This window comes from Ambystoma mexicanum, chromosome 2q (assembly GCF_040938575.1).
Source record: "Ambystoma mexicanum isolate Mex_15411 chromosome 2q, UKY_AmexF1_1, whole genome shotgun sequence".
Classification (NCBI taxonomy): domain Eukaryota; kingdom Metazoa; phylum Chordata; class Amphibia; order Caudata; family Ambystomatidae; genus Ambystoma; species Ambystoma mexicanum.
Window position 1 is genome coordinate 825,622,923 of NC_090924.1, and position 25,634 is coordinate 825,648,556.

Sequence of the window (25,634 nt, forward strand, 5' to 3'; positions counted from 1 at the left end):
TGCCCCGCGGGGATCGCTGTGGGCACCGAGTCCAGGTGGGCTCGCCGGTTGTCTATCTTTTGCCACTCTGTCTCTGTTTTGAAACACTGGTAGGGGCATACACGTGAGGACCGTGCCCACTGTCTCGAATGTGTATTGTTCCTGAGTGGATTGAAGCACAGAGGGGCGCTGTCTCCGGCGCCAGTCACGCACACCCCACCGCATGTACTTCTGTAGGAGTATTATCCTCCCAGGGACCTGGTTGTAGGGTGACGGCCCGGTCTCCCAACGGTAATGGTGGCCGATGCCCTTGATCTGCGGTGGGGGGGGTTGCCCCAATGTTCGTCTCCACCGGGAGTTGTTCCCCCTTGTGGGGTGTGTGTCCAGAAACTTTTTGCCAATGGGGCTATGGGTCTTGCAACAGGGGCCTTCGTGCCCCCAACAATCGTGTCCCAAGGTTGCTGCTTTGTGACCAGTCTTCCGGGCCTTTGAAGCCCTTTCGAAGTGTGGGGGTGAGGTTATGCGCCCAGTCAACAGTACAGGGTGCTCATAGAGGTGGGGGCGGAGAGCGCCTTCAATCCCCTTCACTCATCTCCGTTGTTGTCATGGGAGGGGGGGCTGTGCCCCTTCCTTCGTGTGGGACGTCGTCCCTCGGTTCGTTGGGGGGGCGGAAGAGGTTCCACGTACCTTGTCAGAATTGTTGGGGAGAGCGCGACACTGTGTTGCCCGTGTCTGCGTCGCGGCTCAACCCCGGACGCTGCTGTCTCCCCAGTGGTGGGGGGAGGGGCGGAGAGATCTCAGCTCCGTGTCTCGTCCCCCATCCTCTTCCTCTCCTATGCCGTCCTGTCCGGCCCGGCAGCGTGGGTAGGCGTCTGGCTGTCTTGCGTGGCTCGGAGAGAGAGGGGCTCCGGGCTGCGGTCTGTAGGTGTCGGTTCGGGGCCGTCTTCTGCCTTCTGTGAAGTGCCCGCACCTCGATGGCTCAAAGGGGGGAGGGGCAGAGCGGCCGCTCTGTAGCCGCGCGGCAATGGCGGCAAGTCTCGCCCCAGCGACTCCGGGGTCGCGTTCTTCGCCTTTCAGAGACCGATTTCGCCCGTGGCCGCAGCTATTGTTGCCTGGGGAGGTCCGCCACCGGGGTGCTGTGACTTGGGGTTGGGTGGTTCCGATGTACGGAATAATTACAGGATATATTCCGCGGCCGCCGGGAGCCCGAGACAATTAGCTCTTCATGCGCGGCTCGCGCATGGGCAGTCCAAAAAAAAATAAAACAGCACTTTTGAAGGTTGCAAGCTAACATTTTAAAAGGCATTTTCGGTATTCAGCACCATTCTGCTGCTTTGCTCCATATTGAATGTAACAGAACCCACTGGCATGCTCCTGCAGTGAGAACTCTGTTTTTTACCCTCCCTAACTGTATGTGGCAGGGTGTGCAGATTTTTGTGGTTGTGATCCATTCGCAGTTTTGCAGATTTTAGCGTGCACAGGAGTCAGCACATCTATTTTGCGCTGTTTGTTTCACCATTTGTAAAGTGATGCAGTGCGGCACATTGGAATGTGTCAAAATATCCCACAGCTGTCATAGTCAGTACAGCAATTTGCTTGAACCAGAGATTCACTGAAATTGACATAGCTAGGATTTTCTTGAAGCCTTCATCTTTTTGACATTTTGTGACTCAAATGTCAAAGTTTTCTGCAGCTGAAAGTGAAGTTTCTTTTGCCTTTTTTCAGATTTTGGCTGGCACAGCCTGTCAGGCAGGGATTATGCTTTCTTCTGCTGAAGCACCATGTGGATATGGATGGGCATGGCATGGCCTTGTGGTTAAAAGCAATGTGGTGTGGAATAGGTAAAATAACATCAGGGCAGCATCCTTTTCAGTGTAAAATGTTCCCTTTTCAATGGGAACCTTTTGCAAACAGCAGAGCAGCGCTGCTTTGATTTGCTTCTTTTGAGTGCACCCAAGAACACATTGGCACCTTTCTCGGTGTGCCCCCTGTACCAACTCGCCCAATGGTGTTTGGCAAGATGGAGCAGCCATTCTTTTGTCGCTGCAAAATGCAGTTTTAATGCAATGGTGCTCCAAGGAGCCAGCGCAGCCATTTTGTTGTTGACTGCAGAAGCGCAGCTTGGTTATGGATGGGAATTCTGCTGAGCGGGTCAAAGTATCCCACAAACCCCAGCTAATCAAGGTAAGGAATGGCTCCTCTGAGCCCCTCTGCCACACTGCAATATTTAGATTGACTAAAAAGTGCAAAACTGCAGCCCATACTTGTAACGTGTTGAGGAATTGAGCGCAAAGTGACGGTCTGCAGTCATATTACAGACAGTATCACCAGATGCCAGCTAAACTGTTAAATACATGGGCCTAGCGCAACCATGCATGGCTACCAGAAAACACCATATTGGGCTAATTGGTACACCACAAGGACAGTTCTCAGTGCAATCACGTATAGGAACTGGCCACTCTGCAATCTGCCAAGTATCCTTCCTTGTCCAAACCTGTATCATGCTGGGAATATACCCACGTTGCCTGAACACCTGGATAAGTAAGCAACAATGTGTTTCCGTCTTCTTTACCACTGTAGATAACTAGCTGTTTTAAAAAAACAGCAGGCCTGGAACCATTGAAAAACTTGAATGCAAAGAAATGAATGAACCCCTTAAACTTGACTGCATCTGCACTGAACCACTGACAATAAGCACAGAAATCTTCATTCTATAGATTTTTTTCAACCGCCTGTTTTCTTACTGGTAAGCAACATCAATATATACAAAAATGCCCCCGCCCCCAATAAATGTAATCACATCACCATGAGCAACTGGTCCTAATGTAATGAACCCCTTGTTCATTAAAATGTTTCCCCAAATTCATTTCTTCTATCATAGGTCATCACGCCTCCCCAATGAGTACAAACCATGGACCTCAGAACCGTATGACCAACCCAAGCAGTGGACCTCCCAGTCACACTGCGTTGGTAAGATGAGCCGAGACACCATCCACGACCCCCCCCCACTGGCCTAGAACCACACCCTATCCAAACCCCAAACAGACGCCACCTCCAATATAGGCACCCCTCACTTTCAAGCATAACCTAATCTGAACAAGAGACATTGAATTTAAATAATTCTTGCATGGCAACAACTCCACCTATGGAGAGCACCCCCACACTCTGGCCACCAATTGAACCACCCCCACAGTTCGAGATGTGTAATCTTGCAGTGACCTGACAGAAAAGCACTAAATATAAAAATAGACATATATGTGCCCACCACATTGGGGCCGTGCACCAGTTCTGTACCAATCACCACACAGTACTAGCACCTGTCCACTAACAACGGAACAGAATACAGAACCCAAACCACTGTTTGCTAATCCTGTCGTATTCCCCGCTTTTCTCACTCGCTCTCGCCTCTCCTGTTCTTGAATCCTGGAATTGAATAACATATTTATATTCCCATTCCGAACTATGCACTACACTAATTGGTGCAAATGTATCTATTCACATTCTAACTATGCTCTTCATAAATCAGAGTAAATTTCATTGTCACCCTGGTAAAATAACATCTCACTTCTTGCCACAGACTTGACAAAGACCCTTTAGGTCGAAACACGTGTTGGCTGTTCTGTTCCTTCGCCATTGCCCTATTGCTTCTATCATTGTAATAGCAACCTGTCAAAAGGACAGGTCGGTACCAGACAAATTGCAACTTGTATATACTAAATGTGCAATCACTTTGCTGTCAAAACACGGGAGAACTCCCTGACAAACACTGCAAGCACGAAGATGCCTTTGGTCCTTCTTTATCCAAGACATACCCAGAGTCTGCTGGAAGTCGGGAGAGTTACAGGAAGTTTTGGAGCCTTGTTGAAATCCACGATTGTGAGACCCCCCTCTTGACTGACATTTATTTCTTTACTATACTAATTATATTCCCCATCAGTCTGTGTACGCGAAAAGGTCTCCAGTAATCTGCACCATGGTGTGGTGTGAGGTGACCATTGTAATGACATTACTGCATCGGTTACCAGTGTTCCTCCCAGGGATTTTCTGTGTTCTCTGGAGGAAGGAGACCAATCTTCTTGGGGTTTTAGAGGGCTTTCTGAGCTGAACTCAAAACAGTTGTTGGGGGTTTACTCAGCCCAGACAGCTTAATGCACACCAGGCCCTGTCATAAATGAGCCACGTTCATCAAGCTGACAATAGGATGACATCAAATGCTTGTGGCTGTATAGTTGTGTAATCCCAGTATCTAAAGACAGAAATGAATTATAGTTGGACATTACTCTTCCACTAGGTTAGTGTCATACAAAATTGATATTTCGAACCAGAGGTCCATACAGTTAATAAGCCATCTGCCAGTTGGAACTTTGTGGCCTAGCAGCTCTATTCAGGAATGTGCATGCTCTTTGTAGCTGCCCTGTTGCAACTGCAGGGCAGCTGCTGGAGATGTCAGTAGAGAGCCACAGCAAGGCACATGATGGTTGCATTATGCTTCTGGGCATGGAGCTTTGTGAAAGTGGGGTCAGAATGGCAAAGCCCACTTTCAGAAAAGGAATTGGGAATTACCAGCATTGTTTTGTTTCTAAAAATCAAAAGAAGCTCATGCTATTTCACCTTCACAGATGGCATTCCATCACAAACTCTGTCAACCTCCTGTCACATTAACTGTTAACTTCATATTATACTTGGCATTTTGGACCTTTGTAAGAATCTGGTACTGAGAGGGGAACTGCCAAGTGTAAGTGTGGAACTGTCTGAGAGAGTGGCAACCCAGAGCCTAGCATTGCTAAATATCTGCAGCTGTTGCCTTGTCATGAAGCAAAGCCATATTCTTGAGTAATCTTTTCATTCTTACCAGCTACCTGTTGATCACTGCTAGCTGACTGTGTATTAGCAACAAACCAGTGTTTGGGATAGACCCATGGTTTTCTGCGTTATTGGAGACTAGCACTCTGAGGAAGCCGAATAGAAAGCGAAGGTATACGAGCGGGTGGGCCATCGTATGTGTGTGTCTTTGGGGATGGGGAAAAGACACAGCAATATGTGCAGAAGAGTACTGTACTATTGTTCCAAAGGGACAGCTTGGGTTGGAAAAGAAATGCAGATCGTGCCATAAGGAACATAGATAAGTAGATATAAACAGTGAGGTGGGTTCCCTTCTAGATTTGAGTGACTTGACGGACAACTTGGGCTGTACTATCATTGTCTATTATTACTCTTAAACCCACTGTAAAATAAATTGTTTTTAAAATGTTCAATTGACAATTCTTTGTATGGTGTCTCTATGATCTCCCTAACTTGATAAACAACCTGCTTCTTTGCATGGCCTATATGCAGTGACACACAGTGCGGGGGTTGAGGGAAGGGCGGTTAACAGATCATTCAAAACAATGTGTTTACCTTTGCATCTTTATTTTGTGAATAAACCAACAAACTTGTTTTCGGCATTGCCTGGGGATGGGTGTTGGAGTACCGCAATCAATAGAGTTTGGCTTTTTGTGGGTCTCTGAACCCCAGTCTGTTCCTTTCTCCGCTGTTTTTCTTGGCAGTAAAAAGTAACTCTCTCTACGGGTTTTGTATTGTTCTGTCTTTGTTTAATGTTGATGTCATCTGGATGTAGCAATGGTCTACTTGCAATCTCCTACCAGGATCTACCTCCGCTCTGGTACTCGTAGGCATTCCAACAGCTGTCTGACCTTACGGTTACCAAGCAATAAGATCCATGGGACTTTTAACTTCCCCGCATGGTGGCAAGAATCAGACATTAAGGTGGTGTCATCTGGCTCTTTGCTTTTGGACTTTGTCACTGTGTAAATGTCTTCAAGTTAGGTTTTCAAAGACTTTCACCAGCTCCCTTTCCTTCCCTCGTTCCTCCTCTCTTCTTCCTTTTACCTATTTTTCCTCCTTTTCGTTCCCCAAAATGTGTCATTCTCTCTTTACCTCTTATCTGCCATCTCGTTGCAACAGCATGTTCTCCCTCTCTTTCTCCCCTTGTCACTCCCTTTTTTTCCTTTCTGCCTCCCGTCAGTCCTCCCTTTTGGCCTTGTCCTGTATCTGTCTCTTCTTCCCCTTTCGTTCTTTTGTATCTCCTTCCTGCCTTCTTGGTATTCCTTTTCCTCCTCCTATACCCCCTTTGCGCTGTCTCCTCCCTCTCCTCTCTGCAGCCACTTTGGCGTTCTCTTTCCTTTCTCCTCCTTTCCTGGATATGAAGTCAGCTGTGTTGACGGTGAGAGTCTGCCCTATGATTGGACACTGCTTACACAAACTACTAATTCCCCAGGTGACCGTAATGGGGTAGGGGTGTTCCCTGCAGTTCTAGTAGCAGTGGCTGTAACACATGTCCGCCATCTTGGAATCCCTCTGTGAGCAGGTTTTCTAAAACTGTACACGAGCATCTGTTTCTCAGCTTCTCTATTTGCCCATAAGATTTCAATGTTCCGACATGTGGGACCCAGCCAATTGGGTCTGTGGTTCATGCCGATCAATGCTAAAATAAAAACCTGTGTTTCAGTAAAGAAGGCGTTACTATTTGTAATGTGTGAACCACCGCCATGCTCGTATCAGCGAAATTGTGAGCAGCTTATTCCTTTATCCAACTGTGCGATTTCCCCATGAGGTGGATGTCTCTCGGATCAATATGTACATTTCAGCAGTTTAGATCTCTTTATTTTCCCAATGATTTATTCATATTATCCACTTCACTGTTCACTTTACTCGTTTATTTCTGTTTGTCTTTCTGTATGTATAACACTTACCCACATACAAGGACATGGGTAAGTGGCATTGTACTGATTTTCACAAAACCGCACATTCATTGCCTGTCTGATCTACCATTTCTACCCTCACTCATCCCATTCTTGTGAAATGAACCCCAGAATTGAGAACGTATTCGATAAGCCAACATCGCAACACTCAGTTACTGTGTGTGCAGCTTGGCCGTGTTTCATTTTTGAATGTTATGCTGTTGCCATCGCTCGGGCTACGGTTGTTCTCTGTTCACAAGATGTACCTCCTGAAACGTGTTAATGGAGGTGAATGAGAGAATAAACACGATTACCGGAAATACCGCCATTCTAGATAAAAAACGGGTACATTTGGGCATGGCTCCATGTTTACAGAAAGGTGACAGACAGCGGAGATTGTGGATATTGAGGGCAATGTGTGAAGAGAAAGTTGTTAAGACACTGGAAATTGAGGCCTATGCCTACAGTGGGAAAATGGCTCGTAGACATGACCCCTCGCACGGCACTTGAAAAAGCATCCTGTAGCCTGAGGGGTAACGCCAATACCTTCCAGATATCTGGGATGACTGTGTGGAATTGCACGCATGATGTGTGCATAGAAATTTGAAGTGCACATGTCAGAGGCCAGCCACTAATTTGTTTCCCCATGGCCTTTCTTGGATTTGGTTCCTATCTGAAATATGTGGAAAATGGGCCATATTTGCGGGTAAGATTTGCTCCGTACGAGGCGAGCAATGGGGAGATGCCCAAATGAGATCATGTTGCATGACTTTTTAAGGGTAAATGCAGGGGTCTAGTAATGTGTGGTTGTGGTATATTATTCATGCACACATGCATTGACATTGATTTGTGTTCAGAAGTGCAGCTTCTTGAAATGTAGAAAGTCTTATGGAAATATTTCCAAAACAGAGCCGAAGAGAAGCAGCATGTCGGTGGAAGCGCACTTGTTTTCAGTTCGCAGAAATAATTTCTATTAAAATACTCTGTCTGCACATTAATAATAGGGAGACTGCAGTTAATTTGCCTCCCAGTGTTTTAAGACCGGCTTTGGTTATTCAGATGACGAGCTCGTGCCTTATTATGGGGATCTGAGAAACATTTCTAAAGTTGTCGACATAGAATAGAAATCAGAGAATTTTGGCATAGAAAAAAAAATATGCACTAATGACTTTATCACCTACTGTACACATGCAAAGTACTCCTTCCCTACCTTGAAACAAGTAACCCGTTGATGCAGGCGAGGACATGCAGCATGTAAAGCGCAATGAAGCCGCCTCAAGCTTCACAGGAGTGCACACAGATGGGTTGGGGAGCGCTAGGCATGCACACACTGAAGGCGCCTATGCAACACAGTCTAATTGATTGCGGTAAGAGCATGCGGGCACTTTAATATTCTCATCAAAGAACAGTAGGCGCGAAACGACAAAAAAAGTTTACCCAGAAAAATGTATTTTGCCATTCTTCTCGAGCCCTCGTTCTGTTTTTTCTTAATACCATCAACATGGTTGTTCACAATATTTATCCTGATCGCACTTCAGTTGGACCAAGTTTTTTTTACTTTATCCAAGGTGTACATATTCGCTAATCTCTGTGACACTTTACATTCTAAATAGTATTTTATAAGGTGAATTTGAAATAAAGCTGGAATTACATTTACAACTGATATTGAGGGAAAGATTGCAGTCTGCCCGATTTTCTATGTACATCTCTACTCTCCTGACAGCTTGCTCTTGTGTCTTTCAGGAAAATTCCAGCTGTCTCCAACAGTGAACATGCCCCACGATGACGCGGTCATTATTGAAGATGACCGACTGCCAGTCCTGCCTCCCCATCTCTCTGACCGGTCATCTTCCAGCTCCCATGATGATGTGGGGCTTGTACCGGATGCCTCAGGGGCATGGGCAAAAGCTGCGATCACCGAGTCAACAGAATGGTAAGAATCAGTCAACCAGAAACATGGCTGCCGAATAGGTCAGCTATTCAGAATGTTCTGCTATGGCTCTATTGCATGTGTTGTCGCCGTCACTCCGAGACCATTCTGCTCTCACAGTGGCATGGACCAATGTTTCTCTCAATATGGTAGTGAAAATGGTAGCAAGACATTGTGCTAAAAACACACACACACAAAGACGCACCCGATATGCCTCCGATAAGCCTGGTATAGCTTGGCATTCTAAAATATAACCTTTTCATTTGAAATAGAACAATAGTTCGAGAACCCATGGTCATTTGAAACTACCCTGCAAAACAATAATAGAGAGATAGTTTTACCACTTAAATAGAATTTGTCCTCCAATGGATTATGAGTTAAGAAGTGCTTATGAAAAAGTACATTACTGTTTGCTATTAATATCATAAGTAATCTTACATGAGCATAATCGGCCATAACATTTAGCCCTGCCAAGCATCACATCAAAGTAAATCCTAAGAAATACTTCCCCCGAGAGAAAATATCATTCCCATTAAATTGCTATTGACGTTTGAAGCTGGCAGTGGCAGGACTTTGTTGGCTGTGCGTGGATGCCCTGGGTGGGGACAAAATGCATATAAGATGAAGTGGTAATGTTCGCTTTATGGCGGAGTAGAGCATCTCCAATGCGTGGCAATGTGCTTCCCTTTGATCCTGCATACTTGCATACCAACGGCAATTAACCAAGCCCAGATGCTGTATGCAGCTTGATATGTATTTACAGAATGGCGAGGAAGCTAATTGTGAGCTCGTAGGGGGTTCTTCGCAAATACAGAATTGATTATATGTTTCTCCTAATTAGCATGCTTGTTGGCCTTACATGACTTTACACCTTTGCTAATCTACCCTGTTGGGTTTCTGGAATCACAACAAAACTAACGGGTACCTTTTAGAAGTAATGTACGTAATTAAATAGTCTGAATATTTACATTAGAGATGCACCCTTCATTGTTTGCAAAGAAAATATGGTTTCATGATTACAAATCAAGATCGGAGGGAGAAGATGGCTGCCTTGCTAGAATGGCATGCCAATCATCTTTCCATTCCCTCCTCACTCAGCGACACAATTCTACTCTGTAAAGCAACATATAGATTGGTATGGGTCCCAAATGCAGAGAAGCTGTTATGTCCCAGTAACTGAAGGTCTGCTGTGAACACAAGGGGCATTCCATGTCCCAATATGGCACTGCAACCCACTGCTGTGCTCATAAACTGCACATAAATTAGCTGTCAATGCAGCCCTGGCTCTGTGGGAGTCCTTGAGTCTCCATCATGCCCTGTGTTGCAACACAGAGAGCAACAGCATGGTCAACTGCTTGGCAATGGTGATCTCCTGGAGTAACTGGGGATGGCTGCAGCGCTGGGATACCCGCTCCAGTCTGGATGACCGTTTGGCTGTAGTGGTAAACCTCGGTGTCTGCGAAACTTGACTTACCAAATAGATTGTGGATTCTGCCTAAACCAAATCTCAGGGTCGGAACATAATCTCTCAAGGCTCGTTCCTGCAAATAGATCAGTGGGAAGGAGAAGCTTGATGGGCATCAGCAGCCTGCCAGCGTAGAGATCAGTCAAATATGTCTGAGAGCATCAGTCCAAGTGACTATGCCTGTCATTCATACCATGAAAAGGAACAGAGTAGCTGGGGGCATGGGGAGGTACTAAACCTTCAGATGCAAGAAATAAGATGAGGAAAATGCACTGCCAGCCAAGAACGATTCTGATAGCTTATTTGGACCACATGTCTCACCAGCATTACTCCAGCAGTTCTGGGTTGCGAGAAAGGTTCCAGCGAGTGACGGGGCTGTGTCCAACTAATGAAGAAGAGCCATGATCTTGCTCCACCCTAATCAATGGATGCCAATAGCAAATTGATGACGTGAGGTGAATTACGGGAAACTAAATCCAGGTATGAGGTGAAGTTGACTCCTGCAGGCATTCACCGGCCTCTCAAGGGGTCTACCTCTACCTGCTCCCCGAGATAGCAGAGTTGTGGTTTAGACAGTGTGCTGCAAAGCAGAGCAAGTCCAGTGCAAGGGGAAGGGGGTTGAGACCAATGGGTAAGGAGCAACTCGTCCAGTATTAATCTCACCACCTCTTCTGTCTGATAATGCTGGAACCAGTTAGAATTGGTGCAGGCCAAGTGAGCCGTGCTTTAGTGTTTTTTTTCTGAGACTCTTGGGGATGGGCTTTCTATTCTGTGGGTCAAAAACATTTAGACTCTGTAATAATCTATACTGCTTCACCGGCCTGGGGGACTTCTGAGGATTCTTTGAGAATTCATGATCTGGGGTCTTACCCAAGGTTTACAAAGACAGGGTGAAAATACTGTAACAATAGGAAGCTACTACTGTGTTAAGAAGTCTACATGATGCAACCTCAGTCGGTCAAGGCCACCCCCCGAGGTGATACCTGGATCATGTTCTTTGAGTTAAGATCATCATCTAAACAAAGCAGGCGTGGCTAAACCGTAGAGAAGCCACTATACACCACTGCTCGAGGAGGCGCAACACCTTGAACCTGAAGAGGAACCCCTTTTCTGTCTGAGTTTATTTCGAAATAGGTACATAAAAGTAAAAACACTGCCCATGAGCAATGATATGCCCATGATTTTAAAAGAGGAACGTGTTTTCTATTTTGGAGCCCATTAAAAATGCCTTGGTGAAAGATTGAGGTGCGGCGAAATGGGCTTGGCAAACTTAACTATCGGTTTGATGTATAAGATTTCGACCTGTGATGAGATTGGGTTTGAAGACAGCCTCTAATAAGAAACCATTTTAGAAGATTTTGTGGTCTAATTTATTGAAGGTGTCTGACAAGTTAGAAGTACTAGAAATCACATCCGTTAGAATTGATCATTCTGAGATCATCCACCTTACGGTACGTTTCAGTCTTAGAACCCTTTTTTGACTGGAAGCCAGTTTTCATAGAGTCCAGGTATTGTTTGGATTCAAGGAAGGGTTGTATTTAAGAGCTAACCAGGAATTCCATGTTTTTGTTGAGCTATGAAAAGTGTCCAGGAATGTCCAGGAATACCAGCGTTGAAGGAAGTGTGGGTCTGGCTTTGATCCAGGACAACTTGAAAGATTTATTAAAAAATGAATAATGAAAAACTCGATGGTGAAGCACAAGGGGTTAATAATATGGGGTTGATGTCCTTGAACTAGTAGAGAGAACCTAATGAGTTGCCCTTGTGAGGTAAGACAATGCATCGCTGATGGAGACTGATCATAGATGGTGAGTTTCAGAGAAGGCTGAGAGAAAAGACCACTGATGAGCTTGAGGGAATAATATCTTTCGTTAAAATAATTTGAAAGATAAGAAAGTTAACAAAGATGACTCGTACCAGGTGACGGACATCAATTCCTTTGTTGCTTCCTGTCTGGATTTTAACAGTAATATCTATTTATGCTTTCAAAATTCCTTAAGACTACAACTGAAAAGGATTCAGAATGCTGCGGCCAGAGCACAGCTGAAATGTTTTTAACTATTATATCACCCTGGTTTTACCGTCTTTACACTTGCTCCCAATAAAATATTGGATCATCTTCAGAGTGTCCCTCATTTTTAACAGCCAAACAGTACTCCTTTCTCGAACAAGCTGTGGCCCAATTGTCCAAAATCCCCCTTTAAGGTCGAATCAGGACAGACGGATTAGTGTTCCAATTTACCGGAAAGACAGACAGGGTGGACGTTCCTTCTTGGAACATGTAGCAAGACAATGGAACTCCCTTCCATTATCATTACATTGGACACCTAATTTACTCTTCTTTCAGAAGCCCCTTAAAGCTTTCCTCTTTAATGTTCGATAAGTTTAGTCTCCTTATGGGTTATTTCTATAGTGCCATGGTACCTTCAGGTGACGGCTGCGCTCATTATAACCATATAGCATATAACAAACATAAGATTCCCTTAATGCACGTGTCATCTAGTCACCTTGTTAATAGATTGGTATGATGTACAAAAAAGGGCAAACATACCATTGCCAGACCTAGAACACTGCAGTGCAATACTTCTCCTTTCCAACATGTTCGCTCTTTCTTTTACACCACTTGTGACAGTCCCTTTAATCCTTGTGGCTAGCAGTCATAAACACAATTTACAAAGGTCACAACCAACCTGTCAAGTAATTGCACGCTTTTGCACACTGTATTTTATTGCACAAAGAAATTAGGGCTAGGCGCTAGGAAATGCATACACACAAAGGGAAATATTACGCATTTGTGAACGGTATTTGCATAATTGACCTAAAAATGTTGACCTAAAACATTTGATCGAATTTTTTTGACCTTTTTTTTCAGACAACTGTAATTAAATATATACATACATGGGGGTGGGTAAGGTTATAGATTAGGTTGAGGGGAAGTGGGGGAGTTGCAGGGGTCTCTCACGCATTTTAGACCCAAAAAAAGGGTCAAATAAATTTGATGAAATGTGATTAGGTCAGATAGACCCAAACCTTTAGAACGAGTGATGTCTCCTTTTGTACTTGTATGGTGTGGTTAAATTCTATCGTACAAAATAAAACAAGCACGAAAAACGCACAATAGACGACATCAAGATGAACACTGAATGAAGAGTTCCAAGTGTTCAACCGCCCCAGCCCCTCCCTGAACAGTCCCAAATAAAAGGGCTAACCAATGGGACGGTACAGTGGGCCTCTAGCTGTACCCCAGATATATGTCCACGTATATGATTTATGAAGCTGAAATTACTGATTGTTATGCAGAGGGGAGACTTCTGTGCTGGCAGGCCTGCTTTCTTTCTTACATGTAAATGGACACAAGAAAAAAAGAAATGTTATTTATTTTTGAAATATTTCAATAAGCTCATTTGTCTCTCTTAAAGCCGAACATGAACATTGATGGCATTTGATGTGTAAGCATCAGTGCTAAATGAAGCATTCACTGTGAAAATGACCACGTGCATATGCATTTCACGAGATTGAGACTATTGTGAAATCAGAAGTGCAACGTGATCACCTGGCCCAGCTCCTAGACTATCCTTGTCCTTCACTGTAATTCTGTTTAGGGCATTTTCTGGATAACGTGAATCGCAATGCAAAGAAACCTTCATTAAACCCCATTTGCATTACGCTGTTTCGTATAATCTGCGGCTACTATCCTAATTGCACCAATACTAAAACGTAGCATGGTCGAGTTCTTCCCAACAGTTCCATAATGGCTGTTCACGGAGCGGTGCCTCGCCGCCTCCGCTGCGGCAGCCCTTTCATTAGGGAGGCCCTCCCAGATAAGGAGGAGACGTCTGGGATGACAGCTGATTTTGCAAAGAATGTAGCCGCACGGTGACCCGCGCTATTATTAAAATTCCTCCTTTTAATCCTGTCCTATTGGCCCCTTTGTTTTCATAATATTTTGCTGCGGGATTACAGCGATAATGTCAGGCTGGAATAGCACGCCTCTGCCGCCGTGATTCGGAGCAGCTGCCCCTCGTGTTTGGATAACCCGCCGTCCATATTCCAGACTCTATCCTGTCTGCCCTCAAGCCAAGCCGTCCCATGCACCTTCATTTTACACGTCCGATTTCTCCATTAGCCACAGGAAATTAAATAGAAGCACCCCTGTCCCCCGCCCCCACCCCTCTGGAAAGTAGCGGGCCAGGGGTGCTCTATGCTCGAGTCCACAACTAAACAAACCTGTGCCCTGTCCAATGGCTAATGCTCTAAGATTTTAAAAGTCCAATTAATGGTACACGCATTCAAAAGGCTTTCAGTGTAGAGGAGAATTGAATATCGATATCCGAGCACTCCTCGTTTTTAGTCGCCGGGAATTTATAAATCCACAAACATTAAGCCGAAGTGCGGGGCTAATTGTAACCAGGTCTCCACCTGCTTGGTGGGCCGCTTCTAGAAGAGAGTGAGTTAGTTCCATTTAAGAGAATGATGCACTCAGGAACGAGTTGCTATGAAGTCTGAGTGCCATATTTTGGCTCTTGGTTTGAGGCTAAAAGCCAACAGAGGAGTTTGCCGTACGCCGCACAACCCTTTCAACTACAGGTCGAAAAATGATATGACACCGCCTTCAATAAAAATGAATTTACGTACTTGGAGTGGGCAACACATCTATAGAATGCTTGGGATCAGAAGCAGCACCAGCGACCCCCCTGGCACAATCCAAGACATTTAAATCAGCAGAAGTATCTGACAGGTGCAAATCCCAGCTAACAGGGGCTCTGCCACATTCATTTAAATCAGGCCAACGTGATTTCTTAGAAAACGACCCAAGAGAGAGGGAGTAACAGGAGTCTTGGATCCCGCTCCCAAGTATGCCTCAATTATAGGTTCGACCTTCAGAAGTGCTTAAATAGAGAAACTTATTTTGCTTAGCTTGGTGTGTAATTGAAACATTTTCCATGTCACAGTGAACTAAATCTTGCCTTTTATTTTTCTAGTAGTGGTAACAATATTGCTTCTCGATGGTGGCACACATGGTGAAGGTACTGGAGACGGGAACCTTCGCCACTCTCGTAGCTGGGCAATTTACAACAGCATTCCATGTGACCAAGAAAAGGGGTTGACTGATCCTGAGCTGTGACGAACTCCACGCATTGACTTCGGGTCTATACGCTTGACGGGGCCGAGGGTGAAATGTGGGCGGGTACTATAGATCAATTTTTCTGACTGAGGTTGATAAAAATCAAGTGGGTATATTTATGGAAGAGCCTTATCTACTTATTCTGCATTGGCGTAAAGGCGGCATTTGAGGCAGTCTGTCGTGCTCTCATTTGGAAAACTAGTGAGAAGCTGGGGATAGATGCCACTTTAAGACTCCTTGTAAATCTCCAGATTAGGACCCACTGTAGAGTTAGATATGGCCCAAGGAGGTAAACGACATTGCATGGGTTGTGTTCTTGCTCCACTGCTTTTTGGTCTCTTTTTGAATGATGTTTGAGTTTGGCTAGAGGGGATTAATGTTAACGTTTACAAAATGGGAAGAGCTACGATCCCTGCACTATTTGCAGATGACAGTCAATATTGCACAAAATTAAAATACTCCTCGGGTACTAATCCATGCTTTTCAGAGGTTTTGTTCAAGTAAGTGCCCAGTATAACCATAGGCAAGACAACGGTTATTGTAGTAGTGTGCCGACAGTTCGAGCATAGTTTCTACCTTGTTGGGGCCCACTGGTGGCTAAGAATGTGACAGTGCTGTAACTGGTGTATGCTGCCATTCGCACGTTGGCTACCAAATTTGGTTTTAGTGACAGCCCCCTCACCGAGCCCAAAGGAATCAAGGCTGCGACTAGTGCTATCTATAGCTGTAAAATCTGGGGCCCACACAAAGGTTGCTACACTTAGGGTGGCCGAGAACACATTTTGAAAAACCTTACGCGGCTCCATCTAAATGCTTCCAATATCTTAGCACACAAAGAATCGGGCATCAAACAAATCACCCATCAAACTGAAAGCCTATGTTAGATTGGGCAACAAATCATGCATCAGGGGGACAAAGGTTGTAGAAATCCCACCTCGGGAGTCGTAGCCTGCGAGGGTTTAGGAAATTATCGCAGGATTAGTTTTATGCAGAATTGTCTTATGCCCTTAGGATTTGAGGACATATGATGATCCCCAAACAAGCTAACTGGGGTAGGTTTACCCAGAATTAGGGAATCATTCATAGCCGGGCAAACAGTCAGTAAGCATCTCAACATTTCTGTATCCTCAATAGCATGACATAAACAACAAAACCTGTCTTTTTTCAGGGTATGTTGTGTAGCCCCAGTGATTGCTAGGCACAGAAGTTGATTTAATCTAGCCATCAGGAAAAATCTTATACTCTCCGGTCTGGGGCATTTAATTAAATATCCTTTAGGCTTCCTGAATAAATAAGTATGTTCCACCGTCAATTGGAGAAACTTCTGTATGGTCACTCCTTCCATTTTAACATAGTAATCCCTATGCTGAGCTTTCTTCCATAGTTGGGATATCAATTTTTGGGTATTTACTTGAAAACCAGGCTTCCAATCAATCATATCAAAAAACATCTTTACAGTATTTGGTTAACCAGTCAAGCTTTTTATTATTAGAACTACTGATTTCTTCCTTCATTAATCGAAGTATAGAAAAATCCTGAGTATTAGCAATGTGAAGTCCTAACGCTATGTGTCTAATTTTTACCAAGGTATACATGTCAGTGAGGCAAGTTCTAGTCTCTGCATACTGTCGGGAACCCCATTAGCAGTCCCTAATACGTGACACAGTCCGGCCTCTTTCAATGTATGCAGGCATTTTGTATCTATTAAATTCCAAGATTATGGTCCATGCAGGGTCATAGGAATCAGACTCTGTTTATAGATCATCAAGAGACCACCAATGCTATATCTGCTTCTAATTTGTAAGAATTGCATGATCGCACCCAGCCTCCTATGTACCTTTGTTTCTATTAGCATATTTAAAGTGATCTAACTGTGTTTAGCTGCAATAACATCACTTAAGTTCACTCTACCAGGAGATGATTCACTGTGACATTAGTGCGCTTAAGAATTCCATTGCCATTGAATATCATTACTCAATTCTTTTTTTAAAGTTTATTTACAAATCATATGCAATGGCATACTCTATAAGGGTATGCATAGACTGTGTAATACTGATTCTAGTGTGAGCCATTAACACTGTCGTCTGCATAAACATGAGCGAGATAAGTTGTGATCCTCATTTGGGGCAAATAGTCTTACTTCAGTGAATCTCTCGGGGAGGTCTGCCAAATGTAGGTTAAAAGCAGGGATGTGAGGACGCACCCCTGCTTCAAACCACTATTGGTGGTTATCAGGTACGTTAAGCAGCTTGTTGCCTCAATATGCACCTGGGCAGACTTGTCGGTATGCAGGTGACCGATCATTTTAAGAAGTGCTTTGTTTATGCTCCATTTGGTTATCTTTATCTACAATTTAGACCTGTTAGCACTGTCAAAAACTTCTCTAAAATCTATGAAGATGGCATATAAGCGGGGGCCATTATTCATCTTAGCCCTGCCTATGAGTGGGTGCAGAATTACCAGATTGTGTATAGTGGAGCAACCGGGCGAAATCCAACTCGAGTATGGTGTAAAATATGATGTACTTTAGCCCAGATCAAAACATCTCTTTGTAATATATTCGCAAACGGGCGACTGGAGATCGCAAGCATATAGAGTAGGTGGTAATGAGCTGCACTATACTTATGTCCTGATTTGTATATAGGTATCGGTAAAGATTGCTTCCATGAAGAAGGTACTTTGTTTGAATCTACTATATGATTAAAATAAGTGAAAAAGATAGCCGCCCAGGTACTGAGATAATCTTTGACAACCAAATTAGTTTGACCATCGGGCCTAGAGCTCCTGAGTTTTTTAATGCTCTTATATTACCAATGTCCTGCTGATCATATGAAGTTGGATCAAATTTGTCCACGGGGGGTCCACAGGTCATGTATCTCAGTGCTGAATAGACCCTTAATATGTTCTACCCAATTATCAGCAGATACGTTATTAATTAGAGGAATTTTGACTCTACGAATATTGTTAATTAAGAAACACAATTATTTAGGATTTTTAGAAGCAAGCATTTTAAGCATAGTCGTCCACTCATTTGAGAGAGTTATTGAAAGAGTAGAGGATGAGTGGAAGGTGGATATGAGAGTGAAAGTTGAGTGAATGAGTATAAGGTGTGGTGGATTATTATTGGAGGGGGGAGTAGAAGGGGATTGAGGAAAGTAGGAGTGGAGAGTGGCAGATGAGAGAGTAGGGAAGAGTAACATTGGAGGGTGGAGTTAAGGGATAGAGGGAGGTAGCAAAGGGACAGAGAAGGAAGGTGTAGGGAGAGAGATAAGGTGGGTGGTGTTAGAGGGAGGAGAAACACAGGTAGAGACTAGAGTCATCGAGACACATAGGGAGAGGAACATCAGGGTGTGGAATGAAGATGACAGATTGGTGCTAGCTAAACCTCATAGTGTAGTTCACACCTAGGAATTCCCTAAGGAAGATGGAGAAGGCCTTTAGGCTCTCACAAATACCACTGCAGAAGCTAGATAGTATGGAGTACTGTCTATGGAGGCTTGTGTGTTAAGGCCACCTTTGAGCTGCTTCACCATCAAAACATAGCTTTAATGGTTCAGAGAGGTTAAGTAGGTATAGCACAGCACGCTAATGCACTGGCACACACTTTTTGTTATTGGAACAGCACCAGGAGCTGACTATATATCTGAACAGTCATTGAGCATAGCACTGATACCTACACATCATTAATGCCGTAAGGAAGCAGCAGTAAAGAGGCTATTGCAATAACCAATTGCTTACTGAAATTAATTGCATTGGAAATCAATTTTTGTATCACTTACCTGAACAGCTCAGCCTTGCAACCAATGCAGTTTTTATTGAGAGTATTCTAAAAGGTTTTGCTAATTAATCTGCATGCTCTTGGTATTAATTTGTATGATGAATTGCAAGTACAGACACTCATCTCTAAAACTAGCACCATGAAGTTTTGGAATCCTATCAAGAAGAACAAATTAAACGTGTGTTCAACTGTTCAGTAGAAAATACAAATTAAGTTGTTTGGTACTGTTACAGAATTAAGTGTATACCAATCACTATTTGCAAATCTACTTGTTGTAAGCAGATTACATCACCAAGTAGATTTACGTGAGCCACTAGGTCTCTCATTTCTCTGCTGTGTCACAATCATAGTTTAATGATGATGGAACTATTAACCTCTTTCAGCAAAAAAGTAAACTGATGAAAATCGTAAAGTTGATCCCACCACCGACACCACCACCACAAAGCAGCAGCACAAATGGCAAATAAACCCCTCCACCTACAGCAATTTCCAATACTCCACATGAAAGGATCTTGTTTGTTGCAATTCTTTATGGCACAGGTCCAAGCTATAGATGGGTTTACATGAATTGAGACAACTACGGATCTGGCTGAAGCATTCACCAAAGCAATTGAAAAGAAGTACTGAGAGCATAATGAAATAAGCTTAGTATTTGGCAGTTGCAAAGCAAACTCAATCAAGAGTATGAAAAGGCAAAATAGGCTTAAGGGAATTACGCTAACCCACTAAAATACCATGGACAGCACACACATAGCTAATATCACCATGAAGAAGCTACTTTCACATGTTAGCAGCAAAAATGAATTAACTCCTTCCCTATCAGCATGCACAAATGACCAAATATGATTTGTAGTGATGTGACTTACAGATGTGACCAGCTCATTTGTCTTTGGGCTATTTTATGTGGCAGACATGAAGATAATTGTTGCCATCCACATCACAGAAGGAGGAGCTACGAAATGTATCTTTGCACAGGAAACTGATGTTTTCATTCTTGCTATAAAAAGGTATCTAAAGCTATCTGCTGAGTCTTACTCTGTGCCTGCTTCAACCCCCATTATTTCAATTGCTGAGATATTCATATCATTAGACTTCTTCGAGGGGTGTTAATTCGGCCCCAGAATTACATGAACTGACATCCCAAGCAAGGCCTCCACTCTAACCAAAATATAGAACTGAGGCCTAGTGAATGCGAAAAATGGGCCTCACTCACCTTTACAAAAATGGAAAGGCACTATGGTGAAGGAAAGTGTGGCTCAGAACTGTAATATTGCTAAATGTGTCCAATGGATTCCAAAAAGACATGTGGTGCTGCAGATGCTGACTTCATGTAAACTGGGAAGAGGTACATTTTGACTGAGGAAGACAAACGGCAGCATGTTACATTGACTTCTTTGCAATACAAGACTGTGATTTAGAAATCTAAGTGAAGGTGTGACTCCAAGTGAAGCCAATTGACAGGAACAGAAACACTTAATTTCCAACATATGAACCGACATTTAAATGGAAAGGCCTTCTTGGAGTTTTAAAGTGGACATTAGTTTCCCATGGTAAAAAATGGCCTATGTGTGGACAATACAGAAGGAATACTCATGTCTTTTCAACTGTTATACTAAAGAAATGCATTGCACATGGACAGAAAGCTCAGCTTACTTGTAAACTGTTACATGAAAAGCACCTCTTTTTGTTTTGAAATGCCATTTCTTTCAGAATTCTACATGTAGCTTGCTTTTGCACCTTTCCCCATTGAACTGCTGGGCTGTGTTATCTCTATTCCTGGCCCCAGAGAGCTTTGGTTGGTGTATGACAAGAATGCAGGCCTGCTCGGTCACAAAGTTGGAAAAAAGCAAAGAAAAATACAGTTTTAGATCAAATTCATGGAGGGGTCAGATAAGGAAGTACAGACCTGCCCTCTCACCCCATAAACTGTGCATTAGCTTCAAACGGAGACCTTTTAATGCACTTAATGGCATGGCTGGCATAACATTAGAAGCACAGACCCATGTTATGTGACTTTTAAGAAATGAAACTCACTCTTTTGCTGGATAGAAACTTAAGGATGCCCATATAAATTCTTTGCTGTTTGAATAACATTGACACATTTTTCTTGATGAAAAGAGAATTGTGTCCCAGTAAGCACATCCAGGACTCATATTAAAGATCACAGAAATCCCATCAGTTCTATGTAAATATCAGCATCCTGCAATGTGTGTAATTTGAGCTAGAGATAAACGTGGGATGTGACACTCGTATAAATGACAGAAACCCAAAACCTGGTGAGCTGATAGGATGTAAAATTAATGTGTTTTGTGAAGTTTGATGTTCATAACTATTTTGATGTATGAATAAACTATGAAAAAGGATAGCTCACTCCAGGAAGGTGTTAGGGGTGTGCCACCTGCTCCAGCCGAGTCACTCTAGGAGCCTGTGGAAGGCCTAACTCCTTCCCTCTGCCCAATCAAGAATGCCAGGTCCACACAAGAGGCAAGGAATCACTCCAGTTTATTATAGCCAAAGCACCACATGGATCACATACATGGAAAAACGTCCACACATCTCTCAACGGACCCTGGCTCGCAGGCCAGTTTTGATGACATCTGACATCACAGTTAGCGTCATTCTCAGGAACCGTCTCAAAAACCTATCTTCACTCGGCATAGGCTGTTGTGGTAGGTCCCATATAGGAGCCTATGTAGGTGCTGTGCTATTGGATAATGTAGTGTCGGGTGGTATGCTTGGCCATTCCCAAAAAGTTTTTACTCTTAATTTGTTACAATGATGAAGCCTCATGATTGGTCGGTGACCCCACTGTCCACTCCTAAGGTCAGTGCTTGTGTTTGGATGAGCTGCGAGGCCCCAAGCCTGGGACAAGCTCTGTTCCCATCCCGTGGAACACCTGAGAATGGTGCCTTGTGCAGTTATGTGTCAGCATCATGACGGTTTGTAGCCCATAGCTGCAATGAGCGTGCTCCGGTTCCCAACGTAGACCTGTAACATGACTAACAACTTTGTTGCAGCCATTGTGTGGATGGCAGAAAAGGTGGTTCTTCTCAGGCCTCAATCTTGGCAGCCCCTCCGCTCGGCCAGATCACATGCTTGGAGACCACGTCTGTGAGCCCAGGACCTCCAAATAATTCTGTATTTTGTCAGAGAGCTCACCTCCCCTGCAGCCAGTTTTACTTAGGTTAGGAGTGAGGATTGTCATTTGCAACATTGTGACCTTGGCAGCGGATTCACTCCTGTCACAGTAGTTCTGCTTGCACATAATTCTGTGAGGCTTTGGGTACCCTTTCTAAGCCGATCGCAGCCTGCTAGATTTCCTAAGCCATAGCCTGGCTTGTTGTTTGCGTGTCTTTTTATAGTCTGTAGGTTAGTACGTTATGGCTGTCGAGTCTCTTCAGTGTTCCTGCCATACCATGGGGTTATTTCCATATGAGCATTTGCAAGCATTTACATGAACTCTTCTTGCTTCTTGCATTACTGCGGTGCTGTAGCAGGCCTAATGGCAAAATGATAAACGTGCAGACAGTATGTATATGTCACTGTCCTCTAACTATGGAGCTGTATACCTGTGTTCATCATGTAGTTGAATGTGTGTGGGTGTCCAGGGCATGCGGATAGCATGTGTGCTTCATGTCTAACGTTGCTTACTCGTCATGGTGCCTCTAACGACAAGTGGCTTGGTTTGTTAGTGCCTTGTAGAGTCTATCCATGTAACCATCTCCAGCTTTGTCTTTTGTCTCCTGGTTCACTCTGGGTAAGATTTGCACAACTGCTGGATTATAGGGTCTACTGGGAGGGCATCTCTCGTGATAATCATTGTGGGAGCAGTGGGAATGGATGCAAGTTCATATGACCGATGGCCACGTTCTGATTCTCCCCCTTCAAAGGTCATGCCACAGCCAAAGTAGTTTTCCCAGACCCAGCATAATTCACTGAATCAGAAAATATATATTGTATGCTGGTTATTTGTAAACTGAAGAAAGTTGTCATGGTGTGACTTTCTGAGAAAGAAAAATGCAACTTCAAATATCATTTTTATAAAAGATACATTTCTCTCCTCCCCTCATTATCCATAATCTGGACCTCCTAATATCCTTGCCCTACCAGCTGGCAGAGGCTGGGCAACATCCCCATATTCATAATTTGGAGTGTGTCACAGGTACTATATAAAGTTAAATGCTCTATGGGAAAGGGAGGAGAACTGCCAAAACCATTGGGGTAACGCAGCTGACTAAAAACCATCTTGAAGCAGGCAGCTGCCTACATTGAGAGGCCTTAAACCTTGTATGGGAGGCAGAGACTGGGACACCTAAAAGCTGACTACGCATGACATTTGAGGAGCAGATGAGCTGGGTACTGGTGACTATCCTTGACAGAAGCCTTTGACCAGATCTGTGATTTCCAAAGATGAGCTCTGCTGTTTCCAAGTGCCCAATAACCCAGGTCTCCCATGTAAGTAGATTGAGCCAAATGACAACAGAAGTATGGGGGAATCTGCCAGCCTTAACCTCCTTCATGCATTGCGAGTGGAGGGGCAAAACTGTGAAGACCCTGGCCATATTTGACTAAAAATATAACTCAATCAATTCCCCTATAGAAAAACACCACATTAATTTCAAACTGAAGTGTGAGCGGAATATGTCTGTTTTAACCCATTCCTTTTCATTAGTGGGTTCTCAACCTTTAGTGGGGGGGGTGTAAAGTGTGTATACCCTTAGCCTATTTAACTAAAAATATAATTTAATTCATTCCCATAGGGTCATTAATTATGGGTGATGTTTTGTCAAAATTCAAAATTGACAAAGTTCATCCCAGTGCACAATAAATTAGTCTAGTCTTTAATGTAATTGGTAACCCAGCTGTTCATTTCGATGTGCTAGTCTTCCTAAAACTAACATCCTAAACCCCTGCTGATCATTAGAATGTGCTGTGTCCCCAAAATGAATTTTCCCATTGATTCAATTTACTGAAATCCTGCCTTTCATTTGAATGTGCTATTGTCCCCAAAACAAAAATCCCTATCCATTCCATTGTCCCAAACCCTGCATGTCAAAATAACCCAGTTGTGAGTCTCCAGTGAAAGAAATACACTCTTGCCTGGGAGCGAGCAAGTGACACTACTAGCAGAAAGGTTTGAGACTGCTTTGGGGTAAAGAAGGAACAAAGGTGCTGATTCAAAATGAACTGTGTGTGTTCTCAAATGCATGTATTTTGGCTGCAGCAAGGGTAAGCCCACGTTCAGATTGAATGCATAAATGCCTGTGAACTTTCTAAGCTGATAACCAAATGACACTGTGTCCGATTGTACTGTCATATCACAGCGTATTGTGGGATTTAATAATTTGGAGTTTGCGGGACAGGAGATGAAGAGTGAACCTGACTTGTATTCTGTCAAATGCAAAATAAAGTGTCCCATTTATTTTGTGTAGATTTGGATGCCACAAAGGAGGAGGCATATGTACATTCATTGTTTTCTAGATATCTATTAAAACCATTTGTTAATAAACATATCTATCATCTCAATACCCCCGCCTGGTTCTTGGCTTAGTTTGGCACAGGGGAGAAAGCCTTGGTGATAATATATGTTGTTCAGACAGGACTAAGCAAACTAAATATTACAGGAATAACAGTATTTGGTGTGGCACTTTAACTGGGTTGGGGGTCCTTCCCGTGTTGATAGTGGTCCTCAATAGATATCGTTACAGCTTGAAAGCTCCTGCAGTAAGTGCACTTCATGTCTCATCAGAATATAGTAGCAAAGGTTCTTTTTCAGGGAAATCGAAAATTCAGTACTGGAAAGCATTCTTTGGCACTTAATTCACTAGAAACACAAGTAACAATTACTGAAGAGGTGCTGCTCTGGACATAGCTTGCATCACCACCCTGGTTACGCACTGGGCCAACATTAACTCCTGCCACTCACACAGTCCCCCCCGCCCCTGCACTAAAGGCATGACAATTCCCAAACCTCCTCAAAGAATCATCCCCCGATCCCCACGCTCCCCGAGCACAAAGGTCTCATCACAATCCTGCAATACCTCACTAGAATCATGGAACGCTTGGTCACAAGGCAACTTCAGGAGCACATCACTGCAAACAACCTCCTCAACCCAATCCATTCAAGTTTCTGCCACAGCACTGAGACTGTAACACTTCAAATCATGGAAAACCTCCACAACATCGCTGACAATGGACACACAGCCCTTCTAGTCATCCTTGACCTCTCAGCAGCTTTCAACACTGTTAGGACAGTTTTGCTGAGGTCCATCTATTTAGGACTTTATAATACTATCCTTTGGGCAATAGAGAACTCCAACTCTTAGCATAGGCCTGTACCACTCAAGGTAAGTATTGATGGCAGAGCTGCCAGGAATATCATAGGAGGGAGAGAGGGCTGTAGGAAAGTACAGAGAACTTGTAGCATACTAGTAACTTATACACGCTAATTGTTATGTACAAATAATGATTTGTTTTATATATACTCAAGTATAGAGAATTCTATAGAAAGGTAAGTACTGTCATTAGCAATAAAGACACTATTAAAACCAATAACGTACGTCTGGTAAGTAAACCACAGTGTACAAGACTTGTAGAAAGGTAGTTTGCAATTCAAG

The 25,634-nt window shown here is 43.6% G+C and overlaps 1 protein-coding gene across 8 annotated transcripts in view; it reads left to right on the forward strand.

Annotated features, from left to right (window-relative positions):
- Nucleotides 1-25,634, forward strand: part of PARD3 (par-3 family cell polarity regulator) — a 2,149,932-nt gene that overhangs the window by 1,379,942 nt on the left and 744,356 nt on the right. For all 8 annotated transcript variants that reach the window (XM_069648049.1, XM_069648048.1, XM_069648046.1 and 5 more), the window contains exon 16: nt 8,463-8,652. In XM_069648049.1, coding sequence (XP_069504150.1) covers nt 8,463-8,652 — 190 coding nt within the window. The remainder of the gene's footprint in view (nt 1-8,462; nt 8,653-25,634) is intronic.